Genomic DNA, 22,398 nt, shown 5'->3' with positions numbered 1-22,398 from the left:
TGGGTATGGGGTCCACTACCTCCCACAGGATGGGTATGGGGTCCACTACCGCCCACTGGATGGGTATGGGGATTACTACCGCCCACAGGATAGGTATGGAGTCCACTACCGCCCACAGGATGGGTATGGGGTCTTCTACCGCCCACAGGATGGGTATGGGGTCTTCTACCGCCCACAGGATGGGTATGGGGTCTACTACCACCCACAGGATGGGTATGGGGGTCCACTACCGCTCACAGGATGGGTATGGGGTCCACTACCGCCCACGGGATGGGTATGGGGTCCACTACCGCCCACAGGATTGGTATAGGGGTTCACTACCGCCCACAGGATGGGTATGGGGTTCACTACCACCCACAGCATTGGTATGGGGTCCACAGAATGGGCATGGGGTTTCATTACCGCTCACAGGATGAGTATGGGGGTCCACTACCGCCCTCAGGATGGGTATGGGGGTCCACTACTGCCTACAGGATGGGTATGGGAGTAATCTACTGGCCACAGGATGCGTATAGGAGTCCACTACCGTCCACAGGATGGGTATGGGGGTCCAATACCGTCCACAGGATGGGTATGGACGTCCACTACAATCCACAGGATGGGTATGGGTTCATTGCTGCTCACAGGATGGATATGGGGTCTACAACCGCCCACAAGATGGGTATGGGGGTCCACTACCGCCAACAGGATGGGTATGGGTCCACTACCGCCCTCAGGATGGGTATGGGGGTCCACTACCGCCCTCAGGATGGGTATGGGGGTCCACTACCGCCCTCAGGATGGGTATGGGGGTCCACTACCGCCCTCAGGATGGGTATGGGGGTCCACTACCGCCCTCAGGATGGGTATTGGGTTCCACTACCGCCCACAGGATGGGTATTGGGTTCCACTACCGCCCACAAGATGGGTATGGGGGTCCACTACCGCCCACACCCGTATCCACCCTGTGGCCCTTAGTGGACCCCTATTCCCCCCAGTGGGCGGTAGCGGACCCCCATACCCTCCGAGAGGGCTGTAGTGGAGCCCCATACCCATCTTGTGGGCGGTAGTGGAACCCAATACCCATCCTGAGGGCGGTAGTGGACCCCCATACCCATCCTGAGGGCGGTAGTGGACCCCCATACCCATCCTGAGGGCGGTAGTGGACTCCCATACCCACCGAGAGGGCGGTAGTGGACCCCCATAACCCTCAGTGGGCAGTAGTGGACCCCATAACCCCCCAGTGGGGGGTAGTGGACCCCCATACCCTCCCAGAGGGCGGTAGCGGACCCCCACACCCTCCCAGAGGGCGGTAGCGGACCCCCACACCCTCCCAGAGGGCGGTAGCGGACCCCCACACCCTCCCAGAGGGCGGTAGCGGACCCCCACACCCTCCCAGAGGGCGGTAGCGGACCCCCACACCCTCCCAGAGGGCGGTAGCGGACCCCCACACCCTCCCAGAGGGCGGTAGCGGACCCCCACACCCTCCGAGAGGGCGGTAGCGGACCCCCACACCCTCCCAGAGAGCGGTAGCGGACCCCCACACCCTCCGAGAGGGCGGTAGCGGACCCCCATACCCACCGAGAGGGCGGTAGTGGACCCCCACACCCTCCGAGAGGGCGGTAGCGGACCCCCATACCCACCGAGAGGGCGGTAGTGGACCCCCATAACCCTCAGTGGGCGGTAGCGGACCCCCCACACCCTCCCAGAGGGCGGTAGCGGACGCCCACACCCTCCCAGAGGGCGGTAGCGGACGCCCACACCCTCCCAGATGGCGGTAGCGGACCCCCACACCCTCCCAGAGGGCGGTAGCGGACCCCCACACCCTCCCAGAGGGCGGTAGCGGACCCCCACACCCTCCCAGAGGGCGGTAGCGGACCCCCACACCCTCCCAGAGGGCGGTAGCGGACCCCCACACCCTCCCAGAGGGCGGTAGCGGACCCCCACACCCTCCCAGAGGGCGGTAGCGGACCCCCACACCCTCCCAGAGGGCGGTAGCGGACCCCCACACCCTCCCAGAGGGCGGTAGCGGACCCCCACACCCTCCCAGAGGGCGGTAGCGGACCCCCACACCCTCCCAGAGGGCGGTAGCGGACCCCCACACCCTCCCAGAGGGGGGTAGCGGACCCCCACACCCTCCCAGAGGGCGGTAGCGGGCGCCCACACCCTCCCAGAGGGCGGTAGCGGGCGCCCACACCCTCCCAGAGGGCGGTAGCGGGCGCCCACACCCTCCCAGAGGGCGGTAGCGGGCGCCCACACCCTCCCAGAGGGCGGTAGCGGGCGCCCACACCCTCCCAGAGGGCGGTAGCGGGCGCCCACACCCTCCCAGAGGGCGGTAACGGACCCCCATACCCCCCCAGAGGGCGGTAGCGGACCCCCACACCCTCCCAGAGGGCGGTAGCGGACCCCCACACCCTCCCAGAGGGCGGTAGCGGGCGCCCACACCCTCCCGGAGGGCGGTAGCGGGCGCCCACACCCTCCCGGAGGGCAGTAGCGGGCGCCCACACCCTCCCGGAGGGCGGTAGCGGGCGCCCACACCCTCCCGGAGGGCGGTAGCGGGCGCCCACACCCTCCCGGAGGGCGGTAGCGGGCGCCCACACCCTCCCGGAGGGCGGTAGCGGGCGCCCACACCCTCCCGGAGGGCGGTAGCGGGCGCCCACAGCCTCCCGGAGGGCGGTAGCGGGCGCCCACAGCCTCTTGGAGGGCGGTAGCGGGCGCCCACACCCTCCCGGAGGGCGGTAGCGGGCGCCCACACCCTCCCGGAGGGCGGTAGCGGGCGCCCACACCCTCCCGGAGGGCGGTAGCGGGCGCCCACACCCTCCCGGAGGGCGGTAGCGGGCGCCCACACCCTCCCGGAGGGCGGTAGCGGGCGCCCACACCCTCCCGGAGGGCGGTAGCGGGCGCCCACACCCTCCCGGAGGGCGGTAGCGGATCCCCACACCCTCCCAGAGGGCGGTAGCGGGCGCCCACACCCTCCCAGAGGGCGGTAGTGGGCCCCCATAACCATCCCGTCAATGGTTAAGATGTCAAATATTCCTCAAACTTGAAACCTTTCTACTTTTAAGTGTTTAGGTTTAATATTTTGGCTGTTTACTGTGTGGTTCTGATCCTTGTGGTATTATAGGGTATGAAAATTTGGGTATTATTATTATTTTTATTTTATTTATATATATATACAAGAGTTTTATTCTTGTCCAGCCACTAGCACGTCTAGCATTGCGGGGCTTAATCCTATGTTCTCAGGAGTACGACCTCGACAAATGGTTGTTGTTATAGATTCAGCTACTGGGAACAAGTTCCAAGTAGCACGGGCTATGGTGAGCCCGTAGTGGACTTACCTGGCACAGGAGCGGTGCTGTGTCTGACAAATGGTTTAACAACACATTGTACTGTTGGGTGAACAGCAGTCTGGTGGTGTGGCGGTGCAGCTCTCGGCTTTGCATCATGCGGGCGGAGGTTCTAAGGCATTTGTAATTAAAAAAAAATATATATATATATAATATAATATTGTATATTTAGGCTGGGGGTAGGTTAACAAATAATAATCATAAATAATGTAATGAAAAGTTTTATCATTTCATACGAATTTGTTTAGAAAATATATAATTTCAGTTAACTGCTTGTTAGGCAAATCGGGACTTTCATACTTGCCCAAGTAGTGCGTTCTGGGTACTCGGGTATATGTATGTATGTATAATACATATATATATACATAGACACAGAGCTGGATTACGTAAGACCATAAGAGGCTGGGTGGCCTTGACAGCCTGCCGAAGGCGAAGTTTTAAAACGCATTTAAAAAATTGCATAAATTTCTCTTCCTGGAACCCTTCACTAATCTGAATAATAATAATACTACTACTTTATTTACAAAAATTATGCATACATAGAGCATAAAGCGGTAAAGCGGATATATATTTGAAGAGATTTGATATATTTATATATATTTATATATATTTAGATTACATATATTTTATCTGCCCGAAACGCTTTGCGTAATAGTGGCTTTAGGCATTGTATGTACTAGCTCAATCTATAAATCCATCAACTTTTGTATCTTACCTTGTATATATTAGGGAGCCGGTCGGCCGAGCGGACAGCACGCTGGACTTGTTATTCTGTGGTCCTGGGTTCGATCCCAGGCGCCGGCGAGAAACAATGGGCAGAGTTTCTTTCACCCTGTGCCCCTGTTACCTAGCAGTAAAATAGGTACCTGGGTGTTAGTCAGCTGTCACGGGCTCCTTCCTGGGGGTGGAGGCCTGGTCGAGGACCGGGCCGCGGGGACACTAAAAAGCCCCGAAATCATCTCAAGATAACCTCAAGATATGTACCTTACCTGAATAAAAATGTATTTATTTATTATTTATTTGTAGTGTGGGGTCAACCACTGGAAAACGCAGTACCGGGAACACAACCCAGCCATTCGTGCTGTAGCTTTCACAGCGAGAAGTGCAAGTGGCCGCCGACATAGTTAGCATCAGTGGCAGCAATTCACCCTTTCATTGTTCTCCTCGATAGAATTCTAGGTGAATCGGATACTTTTGATATCGTTCGCTTTATGCGTTTTTCTTCTCGTATTGGCATTCTTGGTGATATCAGCGCCCTCTTTCGCACTTTATTATTCGCACTATTATTTCGCACTTTGATGGTGCTACATAGCCTTCCCGGTTTGGTGCCTTCTTTTGATAATTACCTTACCTACCTTTCATTGTTCCGCAGTAACCATCCCTCGTGTGCCCACTCCCGTGACGACCCGACGCGACGTGAGGAAGGTTAAGAGACCATGAAGACGGACGGGTCCAGTGGTGGCGGCTCCCGCGTCGTTCCGGTGGAGGTTGTGTGAATGTGGCACTACGCCGCCCTACACGGGTTAGTGGCGAGCGATGAGTTCATGACTATAGATGGGATAGACGCAGCCAATGCCTCTCTTCACTTCATTTCGCCCGCCATCTTGGGTTATGAGCGAGTGCGTGAATCTCAGGTACTTTGTAAGTTGGTATTACGTTCGTGATATTTAGGACAGGAGTATTCAGTAGATTTATTACGTGTTTGGTAAAGTTCAACGTTGAAGATATATCTGTGTATTTTATAGTTCTGCATGAGAACAGAAAACTTGCTTTGATTGTAGTATTAATCCCTGTAAGAAATTATGTTCAGCCTTTGTAAACGGATTTTTTTTTATTACACCCACTTACCAGGTGGGGAGATGAAGGGGGGGGGGTGAGGGCTGGGTGGTGAAGGGGGTGGAGGGGGGGGGGGGGTGAAGTCAGGGTGGTGAAGGGGGTGGGGGGGGTGAGGGCTGGGTGGTGAAGGGGGTGGGGGGGTGAGGTCAGGGTGGTGAAGGGGGTGAGGGCTGGGTGGTGAAGGGGGTGGGGGGGGGGTGAGGGCAGGGTGGTGAAGGAGGTGGGGGGATGAGGTCAAGGTGGTGAAGGGGTGTGGGGGGGTGGGGGCAGGGTGGTGAAGGGGGTGTAGGGGGGTGAGGTCAGGGTGGTGAAGGGGGTGAGGGCAGGGTGGTGAAGGGGGTGTGAGGTCAGGGTGGTGAAGGGGGTGTAGGGGGGGGGTGAGGTCAGGGTGGTGAAGGGGGTGTGGGGGGGGTGAGGGCAGGGTGGTGAAGGGGATGTGGGGGGGGGGGTGAGGGCAGGGTGGTGAAGGGGGTGTGGGGGGTGAGGGCAGGGTGGTGAAGGGGGTGTGGGGGGGGGTGAGGGCAGGGTGGTGAAGGGGGTGTGGGGGGGGGGTGAGGGCAGGGTGGTGAAGGGGGTGTGTGGGGGGGTGAGGGCAGGGTGGTGAAGGGGGTGTGGGGGGGGTGAGGGCAGGGTGGTGAAACTAGCATAGGAAACTAGTATGACGTCATACGTCACCGCGCCGCTGTCTGTGCAGCTCCCCCCTCCCCGGGAGGGGGAAGGGGGAGCCCCAGACCTCCCACGCCGGCTATCCACCCATCAGTTCTTCGGCTGATGCTATAGGCACTGGTTATGTGCTCCGACTCCAGTGGTTGTTTCAGCACTGTACCTAGAGTGTGGTGTCTGTTTTCTAGGTGGTGCGTGAGCCGGGAGTGATTCTTCAGTACTCGGGCTGCATGCGCCTAGGGTTCCCTTCCCTAGGTGCCCTGTAAGTACTGCCCTTGGAGCTTGGGGCCACCTTCCACAAGTTCCTTGGGTCCTGCCCCTGCTTGGCCGTTTACTGCTTGGTTTTCGGCCGCTCTTTGTGTGCTCGGGTGTTCTGTCTCCCTTGTTCGCCTTAGAGTAAGGGGCAGTGTTTGCACTGGTGGGGCGCAGGGGTACTGTGCAGCTTGTCTTTACCAATCATAGCGGCCGGCTCTGTTCCGCTTGGGTACGCTGTCCTCTTGCGGGGTTTTCTTTTTCTTTTTGTTTATCTACCTGGTGGGGGGATCTGCCTTCGTTCTTGCCCCCTTGTGTCCCTTGTGTTCTGAGTATTTTCTGGTGGTACCCCTGCTAGGTCCCCGTGAGTGTACACGTCCCGGGGGTTCAGCTCTTAGAAAGTTGTTTGGTAGCTTTGGGTGCCGGTTAGCAGTACCCTGCCTGGGATTACCTGAGCGCGAGTCCTCTTATAGTAAGCGCTCGGGACCCTGGGAAACCCCTGGGGGCGCGCGGGTCCGATGGATGTGACCCCAGAGTCCCCCCCTCGCTTCCAGCGAGTTTGAGGGTTGCTCTCACCCTTTGTCTCTGGGTGACTCTCTGTTTTGCCTCCGTCTCTGCCTGTGGGGTCGGTGACACCTTCGACCCGGAGTCCTGCGAGTTTAGTTGCTCGTTGTGGCTCGGTTACCCAGTTGTGCTAACAAAGCGGGTGCGGGCAGCAGGGGCGTTGCACTTGAGCCTTGGTGGTGGCAACGTTCTCGTGGTTTCCTCCCCGGGAGCCCCGGGGCTGCCCCGTTGTAGTTTGTTTTGGGACTTGGGGGTGTTTGGTTGCTTCGGTTCCATCCACGCCCCTTTGTCTTTCCCCTGGATCACCCTTCCTGCCTGCATCCGGTTCCTTGCCGTCTGTAGGTTCTGGGCGGGGTTTTTGATGGTGTTGAGACTCGGGCAGTCTCGGGGAATTCCCCTTCCGGGGTAGTGACGGGGGCATTTGAGCCTGTTCCTCCAGCCGTGTTGTACGAGTCTGCCAGTGGGCTCCCTTCATTAGTGGTTTCACGGCTGCCCCGGTTTTCTGGTACGGCCGGGGCTTTGGGGGAACGGCTCTGCCCCGGGGCCTGTCGTGTAGGTTCCTGGGGCTGGGAAAGGGCTGACTTGGGGGGCCTTGGCCCCATTGGACCCCGTGGGGGTTTTTATCCCCCTCTAGGCGGGGCTTGTGGTTACGCGGAGTGGGGTTTTTCCTCCCCACTCGCCGTACGTGCTGTTGGGCGTCGGCCTCTCCCCGGTGCTCGGTTCCTTGGCCTTTGAGTCGGTTGGTTCCGTCCTGTGGGTGGATGTTTCCTCCCACCCCTTTTTGGGACGGAGTTTTCGTCATGTTTCCCCGTTCGATGGGGTTCTGCGTGACTTCTGATCTCGGGTGCGCCTGTGCCTTCGTGTGCCTTCGGGACTAGTGTTGGCTTCTGTGTTCTCGAGGGTACGGGAAGGTTTTTCGCTACTTCCCGCATTATTGGAACGTCTGTCGGCTCCTCGTGCTTGTCGCCCTGTTGGGCTGCTTGTCGCCCTGTTGGGCTGCTTGTCGCCCGGTTGGGCTGCTTGTCGCCCGGTTGGGCTGCTTGTCGCCCGGTTGGGCTGCTTGTCGCCCGGTTGGGCTGCTTGTCGCCCGGTTGGGCTGCTTGTCGCCCGGTTGGGCTGCTTGTCGCCCAGTTGGGCTGCTTGTCGCCCGGTTGGGTTCCTTTTTGGGCTCTTTGCTTCTTTGGCCGGTTTTATTGTTCCTGCTTCCTCTTTTGGCTACTTTTCTCGTGCAGTAGTCGTGGCTGGCGCCTTCCCGCAGGGAGGGTGTGCGGTTCGGCCAGCGTGTTATGCGCATGCGCCGTGGAGTTTGTTTTGGTCTGGGTGGTGTTTCAGTGCTGGTGTTTTGCGCCCTTTTTGCTACAGTGCTTCGCCTCTCGTTCTTCTCCCTGGCTGCGGTATGTGCCCCTTCGCGCCGGGGGTGTCCTGGTTCCCAGTTGTGGGGAGAACACCGCGGTTTTCTGTGTCATGGGTGTGAACCGCCTCCTTCGCCTCTCCCTGCTCTCCTGCGGGTCTAGCAGGGTCCGGCTCTGGCGTTTCACCTGGCGGTGCTCCCAGGTTCTTCTGGGCACGGTTGAGTCGTGTCAAGTTCGTGCCACCATTCGCCAGGTGTGTTTCTGCGGTCTGGCATCTTTTGGCCGGGCGCTGGATGCGGTGTTGTTTATATACCTGTTTTTATTTAGGTATATTTTTGTACGACTGAGACCGTTCGCTCACCAGTGACTGTCCCTTTTTCAACCCTTCCTGTCCCCCTCATGTGCATGTCCAACCCATCCTGGAGTCATTCGGGGGACCCTCCTTTTTAATGTTGTGAGGTGTGGGGGTTGTAGGGTTGGTTCTGTACTCACCTGGTAAGGCTCCTGGCTGTGCTTGCAGGATTTGAGCTCTGGCTCTTGGGTCCCGCCTATCTGGTAGAACTTGCGGGATAGTACCAGTGGAGTGCAGTGGTGCTATTGGCACTTTGGGGAACACTGTATTACCATCAGAGGTCTGTGCTTGTTACACGACCTACTTGCGAGCATAAGCCTTCTTGCTGGTTCGTCCGTGGACTTCCAGGGCGCACTAGCCTGTTTTCGTATGGCAGTTCCGGCCCGTCCTGGTTGTGGGGGTATGTGGGCCGGTGGACTGCTCCTAGCAGCTGCCTGGTGGGCCACCCTCTAGCCGGTCTAGCCTGGCCTTGGGCCGGGCTTGAGGTGTAACAGCTCCCAGTACCTCATCCAGCAGGTATGAGCGGGGTTTCTCCGCCGTCGGTCGCCTGGTGCAGTTTTCTGGGCCTGCGGGGTTTTGTGTCTCCGTAGGCCCTGTCTGGGGTCTGCCTGCTCCGTTCTCTGCCTTTGCAGAAGGGAGTTGCTATTTACATGTTGCATGTTGCAGTGGTGCCTGTTTCTGCTGCTGCACGTGTGCATTGGTACAGTGTTTCACGGTGGCGTGTCCTTGTTCCTGTGTCCGGTTGTGGAGTGGCACTTTGCTGCCGTTTTGTGCCTGGGGATTGCGTGGGGGTTTTTCTGTCCCTGCCTGATTGTCCACCCCTGGTTGTTCTCCTGGGGTTTTTGTGCTTGTGCTCTTTCTTCCTGCCTCCTCTGCAGCAGGGATGTTCTGCGTGTGTTCTTAGGCGTTGGTCAGCCTGTGTCCTGTGATGTGCTTCTTTGTCTCGGTCTATTGCAGTTGTTCGTACCCCTTGGTTCGGGTACTGTTTTGGCGGTGACCCTTCCGCCTTCTTTGGTTTCCTAGCTTGCCCTGCCGTTTTTTTTTTTTTTTTTTGGGGGGGGGGGGGGGTCTTGCGATGTCTCGCGTCGGACCCGTTGTTTCTGAACTCCTGGCGGGCTTGCATGCTTTGGGGAGTTTTTCTGTTCGGCAGACATTCCATCTCCTTGTGCCGCCTGGGTGTCGGTGGTCGCGCCCGAGATCTTCCCGCGGCTCCGCCTTTTTCCTGGGCTCGGAGGGGCCTTGTCGGGGCTGCTTATGTTCTGCCTCGCGGTCTCGCCTCCGGCTGGTGGTCGGGTGGCTTCGTGGTAGGTGTCCCACCTGTCCCACATGTCAGCTCAGGACCTCGCTACCATGTTGGGAGGCAGTTGAAGACTAACCAATCAACATCCCGGGCTGGAGAGCAGTACCAGCCGAGGGAGAATTTGCCACCTGCAAAAAAATTTAATATCCTTAACAATCTACACCATCTACCTCATTTTTACCATTACCTAGCCTCCAAACTTTACAGTTGTCGCCATTAAACTGCATCTGGTAGGCTTAACCGGTTACTTCAAAACTATTTAGGGCATCAGTTTTTTTATATGCCAATTCTGCAACTATTGCAGTCTAAACCAAAACCTGGTTTTGTGAATAACCGAGGTCCAAGGACAGCCTTTAGGCACTACTTTCAACATTTCTGCCCCCAACTTAACCCCATTTATACCATCATTTCCTTTGGTATAACCACGCCCTAATCAACTTTAGTCAGCACTCCCAATGATGCTAGCCTCTATCAATTTTGTGCCACCATCAAGATCTGTTGAAGTCAAGGTACACAAAATCACAAACCTTATCACCATTTCCTCAACTATGTAACCTAAACCATGAACAGCCATTAGTCAAATTATGCGATTCATGTAGCGCAGGAATATCCCTGAAAAAAAAATCCCTTGAGATTTTTGTAGGTTGCTATCATGTCATGTCTCCCCTTACTCGGGTTTCCAGAGACGTGAGGTTCAAATCCCTTATCCTTTCCTCGTAGCTCATACCACTCAGTTCCAGACTGGTGGCATACCTCTGATTCTTCTCTAACTGTTATTTTACTCAAGTGCTTCGCCATCTTACATTCCTGGTTGCACCATGGATTCTTCTCTTGCTTTTCGTTTTTCTCCTTTTGGGCCAGAATAAACCTGTCTGCAGCTTCCTGGCACTTCTATGTGACATAGTCCATCATATCCTGTACAGTCTTCTCTCTGAGTTCTGTTTCCTATGGTATTCCCATTAGGAAGTTTCTCATCTCGTCATATTTTTTTTTTTTTTTGGGGGGGGGGTAATTTAGTCTTTTCCCTTCCAATCCCATCCTTGGATACGTTATATCCCTACCTCTACCAGATATTCAAAGGTCAATAAACTGTGGCCACTCATTCCCATGTGGGCTTCAAATTTGTACCTTATTTCTAACTCATTCAAGGTGAATATCAGGTCAAATCTAGATGGTTCGTCATTACCTCGCATTCTTGTGGGTTCCTTAACATGTTGGCTCAAAGTTCCTTGTTGCCATTTCAAAAAAAAAAAAAAAAAAAAAAAAATTAGCTCTACATGTATCTCCATGTATAAACTATTGTATCCCATCTAGAATTAATATAATTACATAGAACTAGAATTATATAATTACATATAATTACACCTTAGATGTAATATATCAATTTCAAAACTATTCCATAAATTTGATTGTATGAATTATTCCATAAATTTGAATTTATGAAACTATTTAATACATTTGGATGTATGAATTGTTTTTATTAGGGATCGAGTATACAAACTGTTGCAGACAAAATCATAAATTTGAAAGTGCAAAACGACGCCACACGTGCAGGTGCCCGAAACGACGCCATCCGTCCAAATGCCCGAAACGATGCCACACGTCCGAATGCCTGAAACGACGCCACATGTCCGAATTCCCGAAACGACGCCACACGTCCGAATGCCCGAAACGACTCAAATTCGAATGCATGAAAATTTCATGAAAATAGCAATATTTCGATTGTCATTTTATATATACATATGTACATACATACATACACACACACATACATCACTCACACACACACACACACACACACACACACACACACACACACACACACACACACACACACACACACACACACACTGCAAGCACAAAATATTAAAATATGAGCAATATCTTGCTAAATATATGCTGATAATGCTGTGCCTTTATGCAAAATTCATCAGATGTTCTGTTGTAGACTAGAACAGGTAAGTATGGCATGGAAATCAAGTTAAATATATTTGATTAGCAAGAAATTTAAGTGTGGGGGGGGGGGGTGAGGGCAGGGTGGTGAAGGGGGTGTGGGGGGGGGGTGAGGGCAGGGTGGTGAAGGTGGTGTGGGGGGGGGGGTGAGGGCAGGGTGGTGAAGGGGGTGTGGGGGGGGGGTGAGGGCAGGGTGGTGAAGGGGGTGTGGGGGGGGGGGAGGGCAGGGTGGTGAAGGGGGTGTAGGGGGGGTGAGGGCAGGGTGGTGAAGGGGGTGTGGGGGGGGGGGTGAGGGCAGGGTGGTGAAGGGGGTGTGGGGGGGGGGTGAGGGCAGGGTGGTGAAGGGGGTGTGGGGGGGGTGGGAGGGCAGGGTGGTGAAGGGGGTGTAGGGGGGGTGAGGGCAGGGTGGTGAAAGGGGTGAGGGCAGGGTGGTGAAGGGGGGGGGATGAGGTCAGGGTGGTGAAGGGGGGGGGGAGGGTGAGATCAGGGTGGTGAAGGTGGGGGGGGTGAAGGGTGAAGTCAGGGTGGTGAAGGTGGGGGGGGGGGGGGGGGGTGTTTTCAGGCCCATTCCTCGCCTGGGAATTTATCGAGTGATGAATATTAAGCCAGCCAGGGGGTGGCATGGGCAGGAGTCAGAGACGACACATGATGCTTATTATACTGGGAACAACCTTGGTGAGGTGGTGTGCACCAGGCCAGGTGCTGGAGCCCAGGTTATTTACCAGTATCCACATTTGTTTACACTCACAAAGTGTTCGCCAGCATGACTCACAAGATTGCATTACTTGACTATATTTACCAGCATTCGTCGGTATTTACACACTGGAATATATCAACACAAGCCCGCATGTTTCCCAAGGCCAGTGCTAGTCACCTTGGCTGTGTGTCCTCCGGGTATCAGTCAAGGCTGTCAAGTGGTGGTCAGTTCTGGCAGCTACTGAGGCCCACACCTGTAGTCTTGCATATCCGTCAGGAGTTATTCTGCTGCTCTCTTTGTTTTTCTCACTTGCAGCATCGTATTTGTCAACTGGTGCAATATTTCGTACGTTATTATAATTGTTAGTTTTGTCGGGGACAGGAAAATAACTTGTGTATACACACACACACACAGCCTAATATATATATAAATTAGGCTTGTGTAGAGATCCAGCCAAGGTCAAACTTCTGACCCTCCCCAGGATGCAACTGCACAGAGTAGAGTTCTCAGAGTAGTTAGTACCAGGAAGTGATGTGGTGGAGGCAGACTCCACACAGTTCCAAATGCAGATATGATAGAGCCCAGTAGGCTCAGGAATCTGTACACCAGTCAGTTTTCTCTTTAGTATGGGTGGTGATGGATCTCTCATGACCCTTACACAGAAGGTAGTATTGAGCTATAGAACACTAGTTTCTAGATGAGAGTAGCTAGTTTGTATCAAAGATTATTACATTTATATTGCAACAAATTTCCAGTGTATGATTCTGGCTTACTGTAAATAGCAACATTTAATTAACATTTTACATTAAGTAAACTTTATTCCCATTACAATATTTTGCTCTCGCCTCTGAAAAATCTGGTAGCCTTAATTGTCCGAACAATGGTACTGCACCAGATAAAGGATCATAAGGAAATTCACAAGTTTCCACTGCACAATTAACTGTGATTTGCTCTTTCACCCTCACAGCAGGGAGCAGCAGCCACCACCTACCCCACAGGTGGCACATGTGAAGAACCCACCCACTGAGGAGGGGGCCAAAATAATCAGGATCTGATGTAATTTTATGGCATAGTCGGACAAGCCCCCTGCTCCCAATCACGACTAAGACGTGTCACCTGGTAGCAGCCTATTTATCGGACTTCATGTGTTGAGGTAACATTGTAACTGCAGTTTTCCTTGGTGTAGGGTGTTTTGAGACCAGTGCTTCTCTAACCTCGTAGGGAAACAAGATTCTGGTCACATTGATTTAGGTTTACAAAATTTACAAGATACCCGATTGTTGTGACTAAAGTTTTATGAGCCTATAGCTCTCAGAACTCAAGAGGTTAATAAAAGAAAAAGAAATGGTTAAACCAGTAGACATGTATAACCTGAATACTTTTAGGGATAAAAAACACTCATGCTAATCCTATTTATTGAATACTCAATTTCATGAAAATTTATTTTATTCACCAAAATGAAAAATTGCAAACTATTCTTTCCACTAAAAATATTAAGTTATTGCAAATATAAGAACTATTCTCAACATTCTATTCTTGGATCAATAAAACTCGCTCTCAGCATAATATCAATGTGTATTAGATGGCCTAATTTATCATTTTTATATCACATTTTCAAATTTCATGAATTAAGAAGTAAATCAATTTTATATATGCATGTTGTAATTTAAAGCATGGGTGAAAGTCTTTGCAAATATTACAGGTACTCTGATATGCAGCCAGATGCATTAAACCTTGGGAGGAAGGATGCTCTTATACATTAAAATAAAAATGCATATTTTAAATGCTTTTGACCAATTTAACATAGCCTACAGCAAGACATGAATAATCAATTGGATTAAAAATGAATGGTTAGGTCAATTGGGTATCAAAGATGCCGAATAACTTCTCATGACCTTGTTAATAACTTATGTCAGGGCATCTATTGGTGCGTTTCAAGAATATCTAGGGATTGTTTAATATTGTCATTTCTAGCATACTGACTCAATAATGTAATCCATATTGAATGGAAAGCATAAATTTTGAATATAGATTCCAGGATGTATTTCAAGTTCTGGTAAAGAGTATTAGCAAGTTCCAGCAGAATTACTCCCTTGATTTAAACTTAAAAGTAACACATTTTACAGTGAAAATTTAATGTCCTGTACAAGGTAAAATGTTAACTTACCAAGAAAGTTTTGTAATATGGTCCACAGAGCAGAGTAAGAAATTGGAATCTTACCGTAAGAATGAATGAAGTTCATAACATTAAACTTTACTTATAATACAAGTAGGTGTAAAAAAAAAAATCCATACCTACTAAACATGATCATTAAATCAAATGACTAATGAAAGCCCACTAAATATATTACAGCCACTTGCATTGGAAATAAAAATTTGGTAATAAATGATTCACCATCCTAACTTTAAATATTTCACCTATCACAATTGTCAAAGTCAAAGACATTTTTTTGTAGCAATGGTAAAAAATACATCTACAAAGAGTAAAGTTCAGCTTTTGGAAATGACGAGACATTTTTCCATTAATCTTAATTATTTAACTTAACTACATCATTTAATTTGTAGTTTGTTGTAAATCTGTCATTACTCTAGGTAGTACAGTCTTGCTACTTTTATCAAGTTCACCGGTCCTGCTACACACACCACTAATTTATTGGTTTCCCCGACACTTGACAAATTTGTCTGATCGTGCTACTCACGATAAGTTTCTTTGGCAATGCTGTGGTCAACAAGTTTCTTTACTCGTGGTAACAGACCTTGCCATAAGATAACATTTGTCTAATCCAGTGTCTGATCCTACTATAGAATTTGTTAGGCATAACACTTTACTCAATAGTTTCAAAATTATAATAAGTCCTGCCTTTTTACCATCAAGATGTAAGGAAACACTCAAGTGGATACATATACATGAATACAAAGCTTTACAATTTTAGATTCACCAAAGCAACAACATATAAATACTGCAGTTATGAGAACTGAAGTTAGAATTATGAAAGAAGGAAAAATGCTGTATGACTGAATTACAATGAATTATCATTATGATTAAAATAAGATGACCCTGAGATTTTATGGTTGATAAGGACATCTGGATAAGAAGGGAACCCATGAAGGAAGAAGGGCCATGAGAGGGGTATAACACACAAATGACTGGCTAAGTAACAGTTTGTTAGTGTTCCACAGTGACTACCTTCCATGTGAGGGGAGAAACCTTAAACAAAACAGTTGCAGCTAATATGATTAAAGTTAGTATAGAGTATCTCCTAATATCTTACATTGAAACTCGCCTTACTCGGCTATTATTTTCATTTCACAACTGAATGTTGATCAACGCAGCTTTTACACCATTATGTATCAGATAATGGAATTCTTTACTTAGTGCTGGCTCATTTTATATGGAAAAGTAAAGTCACAGCCCGAGACAACAGAACAGTCAATATAATGACTACATACTAACAACCACTCGATGCAATTAACCATTTTTTCATTCTGCAACTTAATCTAACACATTGAATTTGTCTCACAAATATTATATCTGCAGTTTGACAGTGAGGCCACTTAAACCCTATACTAAGAGTAGCTGTAATTCTTGTATCTAAGATGGTTGGACAATACTATAGCGTGAAGCATCAACTGCAAGTGTTCAGAGTAGAATAGGCACTAAATTACTTGCCACCTTTTAACCCCTGGCAATTACGATACCGTAAGTCATGAGAGAAAAGTTTTATATCCCACTCCGTGCTGCAACATAGAAGATACACAGAACTACAAAGAAAAATAGTTTAAAATAAATGTTAAATTGAATGTACACTACTTTGCAATATACAACAATTTCCTCTCATACAAGATACAAAAACTATTTATTAATTATACGATATACTAGACAAAATAAATACACTTCATCTAAACACTAGAGAATTAGGCTATTACACAATTTAAAGCAAAGGAAAAATATTAAACACAAAACAGCTTTACTTTTTTTAATGCCTTCAAGTTATCCAATAGCAATTACAACAGCTAATACAAGATAAATAATAATCAGATAGTCATGATACCAAGCCCTCAAACATTCAAACATTAACATTCTTTAAGATTTTTACTTTTGAGGCACAACCTAAGCACCACTTGGCTTCCTTCTTAGAGTACATGCATTTTCATCTTCACACCTCAACAAATGAATCACTGACTATTATCCACAGTTTGGAGTAAGTGAATAGATATTATGGAATCCTAAGTACAATACAAGGAACTTGCCAAGAACCCAAAATGAGTATGCCTTGGTTAATAATAGTTCTGGGTATACATACATGCCTAAAGACATTCTTAAATTTAATATCCACAAAGAATCTTTGCATATATAAAACAAAGCTGTTCTCAACAAGGACTTTGAGGGTTCTTTGCACCCATTGCCAAGTGCCTTTAAAATCTTTTTCAAATTGACATCAACTCTTTCACAGTAGGTTTGAAAAATTAAGTTGTTCACTCAAAATACACTTCTAGTGCATGCTCACTCGTGAACTTAAGATTGAGTGACGCAGAAAAATTCAGTAGCATAAATAATTACAAGCTTCCTAAAATATCCACATTGAAAATTCACTTATCTTTCCTTATATGCTCTTCACTCTTGGGAAATTTTTCGGGAAGAAAGTCCTTATTATGATTGAGCCGTTCCCTGAGAGATGTTCGCATGTGACCAGCAAATGACTCTCCAAGTTGACTGGCTGCTTCACCCGCAACACTGTCCATAACTACACGGTTGACTCCTGCACCACGCATGCTGTGACGCAATGTTTCTGGTAGGATAAAATTATAGTAGTAAGCATTTAAGAATTATGAATTTTGTAAATATTTACATCAAACTAAATGCAAAAATTCATAAGAATAAATATAAATAATAATGCAAAACAGCAACAATATAATAATAATAATAAACATTACCTTTCTATATACAGTACCCTATTTTAAAAAATCTTGGGGGGGGGGGCTAGGGGGAGCTAAGGGGAGGGGCTGGGGGAAGGGGAGGGGGCTGGGGGAGGGGGCCAGGGGGGAGGGGGCAGGGTGGGGAGGGGGGGGAGAGAGAGAAAATATCATAACCACTTGCCACATCTTAACACTAAATACTGTAGCATCAAACAGTTTTAAACTTTTAAATCCTGTAGTGGTTTCAGACTTTCATCAATTTCTGATGTTTGTGAATTATTGCTCTTCCCATATTGGTCCCAGTTCTTTGTATATCTCTGACCCTCTCACAAGTAATGTTTAATCAACCCCTACCTGGATCTTACCTGAAGAGGGTTCTGGTAAGGAATGGTGCCCAACCACTTTGGCTCGATGGTAGAGCAACAGTCTCGCTTCATGCAGGTTGGTGTTCAATCCCCAATCGTCCAAATGGTTGCGCGCCATTCCTTATCCCGATCCCATCCATGTGCTATATAGTCATAATGGCTTGGTGCTTTCTCCTGATGGTTCCTTTTACTTCCCCAAATCCAGTCTGGTTTGGTATATAAATCTGAACACCTTTTTTCCCCCAAAATACTGTAGAACTAACCTTGTACGACTGTTTGAACCGAACCATGGGGTTTATGCTGAGAAGCCAACTTCCGGCGTTTCAGGGGCATTCCACAGAGATAAGCATCACTTAAACTTGTGTCTGGCACCCGCCTTTGTCGGTCTACATCCCTTGTTATAACTGGAAGCCAATCCTGCAAAATAAAATTTATTTAATAATCAATTCCTAAATAATTATCTATAGAATAGAATGTGTGTGTCAGAAGGAGGCCACCACATGCTTGGGGATAATGTCACCCAACTCTGTCATGGGTGACTGAGGGGTCAACCATGCTTAAGAGAAATATCAGCATCTATTGCCCCCACCCCCCTACTTTCCCCTGCAATAAAATCAGGAGTTGTGGTTTTCCTTACCTTTGATGCTTACTCCTACTGTTTACTGGAGTAAAATAAGGGAAGAGGGGGGTGGAGGTGGCAGAAAAGGGGAGGAGGATGATGGGAGAGGGGCAAGATTAGGAGGGGGGGGGAAGGTGAGCTTTGGCCCTTTGGTCCCCTTTTACCAAAGGGCCAAAGCTCAACCCCCACAAGCACAATTAGGCAAGGTGCGTACATTTCAGGATACAAACAAATTACAGTAATGAAAAGAATCTTTAAGAAAAATAATGTTTATCTGGTACAATGATCATGCCTTGCTGCAAGGAGGGGAGATGGTACATATCTAACACTGACTAATGGAGCATGGTCTACCCCTTTGTATGTGGTGCTCTTTATATTCTCAAGCTTTCTATATACAGTACGTCAGGTAAGCTCTTAAAAGTTATACATGGAAATAGTATCTACAGCTTATTTTAGAGCATCCCAATTTTTCTTCGACTCCTTTGCATTTCCAGCTTCACTTGCATACTTTATTTTCACGGTATACGTGGGGATGCCAAGCCCCAAAATCATAGCAAGGTAACTGCAAGGTTAGGTAATCAGTGTATAAAACTCCATCATAATTACACAATTTACCAAGTAAGGGGAGACATGATAACCACCTACAAAATTCTCAAGGGGAATTGACAGGGTGGACAAAGAAACTCTTCAGCCCGGGTAGAACACGAACAAGGGGACACAGGTGGAAACTTAGTACCCAGATGAGCCAGAGACATTAGAAAGAATTTTATCAGTGAGTAGTTAATAAATGGAATGCACTAAGAAGTGATGTGGTGGAGGCTGACTCCATACAGTTTCAAATATAGGTATGAGAGAGCCCAGTAAACTCTGGAACCTGTACACCAGTTGATTGACGGTCGAGTGGTGGGATCAAAGAGAAAGCTCAACCCCCGCAAGCACAACTAGGCGAGTACAATACGTATACCAATGATGTTCATATGTTTCTCACAACACTATGATTGTAATGAGATACCAGGTAAACCAATCAATCGAATCATTATCAGTGGGTGCCACATTGGTGGCTTACACCTTTGTTCCAATCCATTCACTCACCAGTTAGGCCATATGCTATCGCTCAGAGCCCAACACCATTGACTATTATATTTATAGCCATTTCACTACTCTATACTGGTTGTAATAGAGTATACAAAGTAAACTATCAAATGAAGCATGTGAAATGCCAATCGCCATAAGTAAATTATGCAATTTATCTATTCAACACGCATACTCTTGTAAATAAAGAAAAACAAATGATAAACAATCTGTAAAACATCTGAGGATAACACAGGAAGCGTCAATAAATTCAGACACCGGGTGTTGACAGGCGCTAGACACAGCGACCATGCAACCTTCCAGCGCCCCCGAGTGTAACGATAAATATTTTCTACCGTATTTCACTAATTTTCACGTTTTTCTTACATTTTGCCCACAAATTAATAATTCTATAATGAAAATGGAATTTTTTTTTGGTGCATTGACAGCAAGGTCTATCACAAGAGCCACCGTCCAAAGGTTAAATGCACCATTGGACCGATCACCGTAAATTATTGAATAACGCTAAAACTTGCTATTAACTGCTTGTGTTAATACAGTACTGTGCATTTTTCAGACTAATGTTGCTTTTTATTAAATTATAACTATAAAGTTATATCACATTCTATCTAATCATATCTCATACTTCATGTTTCCTGGGATTACTTTGAAAGAATAGCCCTCAATAATTTAGCTACTAGACATTTTCATATACGTATTAATAATAACTAATGCAACATTTTGCAGTAATATAGAGATGCTATAAATTCCTTTATTGCCCAGAATATCAAATAAAGTTAACATTACATACAAAATAACAATTCTATTCATTACCTGTGGGACAGCTGAGTGCCAGGGCTGTGACCCTCCATTTATGATGATTGGTGATTCTTCTGCTAATGGATCTTCCTCATTATCCTCGTCAGGTTTCCCAGTTGCCCCTTCTACAGTTATTTCCAATTCGGACTCTAATCCTGTTGTGGTTACTTCTTCCATACATCCCACTTCTTCAACTTCCATAGGCTGAATCAAGAAAAAATAATGGTGCCTTTTGTTACAGACTGAACTACAATTTATTTTGTTTAACAGATTTCTACTTTTAAGTCCAGCTATAAATTTAAGCAAATAGGTATTGTGTTATATAAAATGGCGAAGTTAATGGAGCTATCTCTAAACTTTTGTTGAAAGAATACTTATGACATTTCAAAGTAATCTAACCTCAACAAGGATTAACCTGGCATTTTAAGGGTTTGTGAATGTTATCTTATGAAGTAGGGTTAACACTTTTCAAGTATAATGTTTCTAGATGAATCTTCCTTTAATTAAATTAAAATGCAACATTCTAAACAAGGTTCCCCCTTAGTAGCTCTCCTATGCCTCTACATTGGACCCAGCCAAACACTTGATATCAGTGTTGCCACAGGCTTTGACCAACTTTACCCAAAGTTGACAAGTACATCTCTCTTGAACCTGGGGGATGGGAGGGGGGGGGGGGGGGGTAAAGGACACATGTAATTTGTTTACCTCGCCATGTTCCAAGTTTCGATTTGGCACCTTTTGTCCCTTCTTGTCAGGATTAACAGGTTTTCTTTTATTCCTACTGCAGGTAAAGGTTTGTATCTCTGTTCTGGATCCTGCACTCTTAAAAGTATAGGTTCTCTGATACTTCAGCATTGTGTTAAAGTCCTTATGGGTGGCCATTTTTTGTGGTATACATGTATATCACGTCACTTTACCAGAAGACATTCCTTTAGATTCCCCCACCCATCTTTATTATTCTTGTTTCCTATTTCAGTCTTATTTTTCCACTGAATTTAGTAATTTACTTAGAAAACCTCACTAAGGATTTGACACACTCCTGTATTATACATACATGACAACAGCAGATAGGGCAAGTGATCACTTCAATTCCCAATTTTCTTTCTCACTTACCACCCTTTTGTTTTCATTCCCCTTGTTACAATGCTGCAATTCATCAAATCACATTTTTTCCACATCAGTTATATGCACACTAAATAGATAAATGATAGCAACCAAAATTTATTTAAATTGCATTTGAAGATCACCCTCAGTACCACAATAAGCCACACGCAGTCTTAAGGCCACAGGTTCCCCACCCCTTGTCTATACAGTACACACCTATATTCACTCCCTCCTAACAGACCTCTTCCACCCAGCTTGTTCCTTACCATATTTATTTTTACATGTTTAAATTTAGGTTTCTGGACAAGTACTGCAACTCTTACATTATTTAGAATAAAAGTTCTCAGAATATAAACTTCCACGAATCATTGAACAGTACATTCAGATCCACAATTACTTCTTGCTGCACAGAATGTGATGAAGAAATGGTGCCCCAATTATCCCACCCTGCCCAGGATTTGTACCCAGGTTACCTTGCTGGTAGAGGCAAGTATGCTAACCACTACACAACCAGCTGCCCCCCCCCCCCCATGTACACACCATTGTAAAGAAACCTAGCGTGCATGTATTATTTCAATTCACAATCAAATCTTAAGATTTATTGTTAAAATGGGTTCCAAAGATATTGAACTTACCTCAACTACAGGTCCATTGGCAGGTGCTACAGTGACAATGTTTTCAGGAGGAGTAGTTGGCTCAGTAGCAGCTGGTGGAGGAGCTGGTTGTGCAGCAACAGAACTAGTCGCACGTTGCCTGCGATTACGCTCTTCTTCCATTCTTCGCCCTTCATCTGGGGATACCACATATCTTCTGATGTGATCATTTGTTATGGTCATTCGGTTCATCATGGATCTTAGCTGCATTATTGAAGTATTAACAGACCATGACTGTATAGCTGGACTCACTCCTGCCATTATGGAACGCTGAAAGTAAAAATGATCTTAGAACTGTATACATGTAATAAATTGGATTAACCCTTTGGCTGTGGCAAACAGGAACATTTGCTCCACAAAAAACAAGTACATTTTATCAAATGACTCAAAAGAAAAGCTATCTCAAGGTTATTTTGAGATAATTTCGGAGCTAAGGGTCCCCGTGGACCGGTCCTCGACCAGGCCTCCTTTATGTTACACATACCCAGGAAGCAGCCCATAACAGCTGTCTAACTCCCAGGTACCTATTTACTGCTAGGTAACAGAGGCATCAGG

The 22,398-nt window shown here is 47.7% G+C and overlaps 1 protein-coding gene and 1 long non-coding RNA gene across 4 annotated transcripts in view; one reads left to right on the top strand and one right to left on the bottom strand.

Annotated features, from left to right (window-relative positions):
• Positions 1-22,398, top strand: part of LOC123765252 (uncharacterized) — a 43,595-nt gene that overhangs the window by 15,775 nt on the left and 5,422 nt on the right. For 2 of the 3 annotated variants that reach the window (XR_011230241.1, XR_011230240.1), the window contains exons 2-4: positions 4,699-4,960; positions 13,263-13,448; positions 13,998-14,694. This is a non-coding gene — a long non-coding RNA (uncharacterized lncRNA). Of the gene's footprint in view, positions 1-4,698; positions 4,961-13,262; positions 13,449-13,997; positions 14,695-22,398 lie in introns of those variants that run through there. The other variant, XR_006773692.2, reaches the window with a different exon arrangement.
• Positions 16,259-22,398, bottom strand: part of LOC123765249 (large proline-rich protein BAG6) — a 45,293-nt gene continuing 39,153 nt past the window's right edge. Inside the window, 4 exon segments of the mRNA XM_069335498.1 lie at positions 16,259-17,085; positions 17,841-17,994; positions 20,102-20,290; positions 21,826-22,113. Of these exon segments, the coding sequence (XP_069191599.1) occupies positions 16,886-17,085; positions 17,841-17,994; positions 20,102-20,290; positions 21,826-22,113 (831 nt within the window). The 3' untranslated portion in view covers positions 16,259-16,885.

This window comes from Procambarus clarkii, chromosome 33 (assembly GCF_040958095.1).
Source record: "Procambarus clarkii isolate CNS0578487 chromosome 33, FALCON_Pclarkii_2.0, whole genome shotgun sequence".
Classification (NCBI taxonomy): Eukaryota; Metazoa; Arthropoda; class Malacostraca; order Decapoda; family Cambaridae; genus Procambarus; species Procambarus clarkii.
Note: the sequence above shows the minus strand (reverse complement) of the source record. Positions and strands in the feature narration are given on the sequence as shown.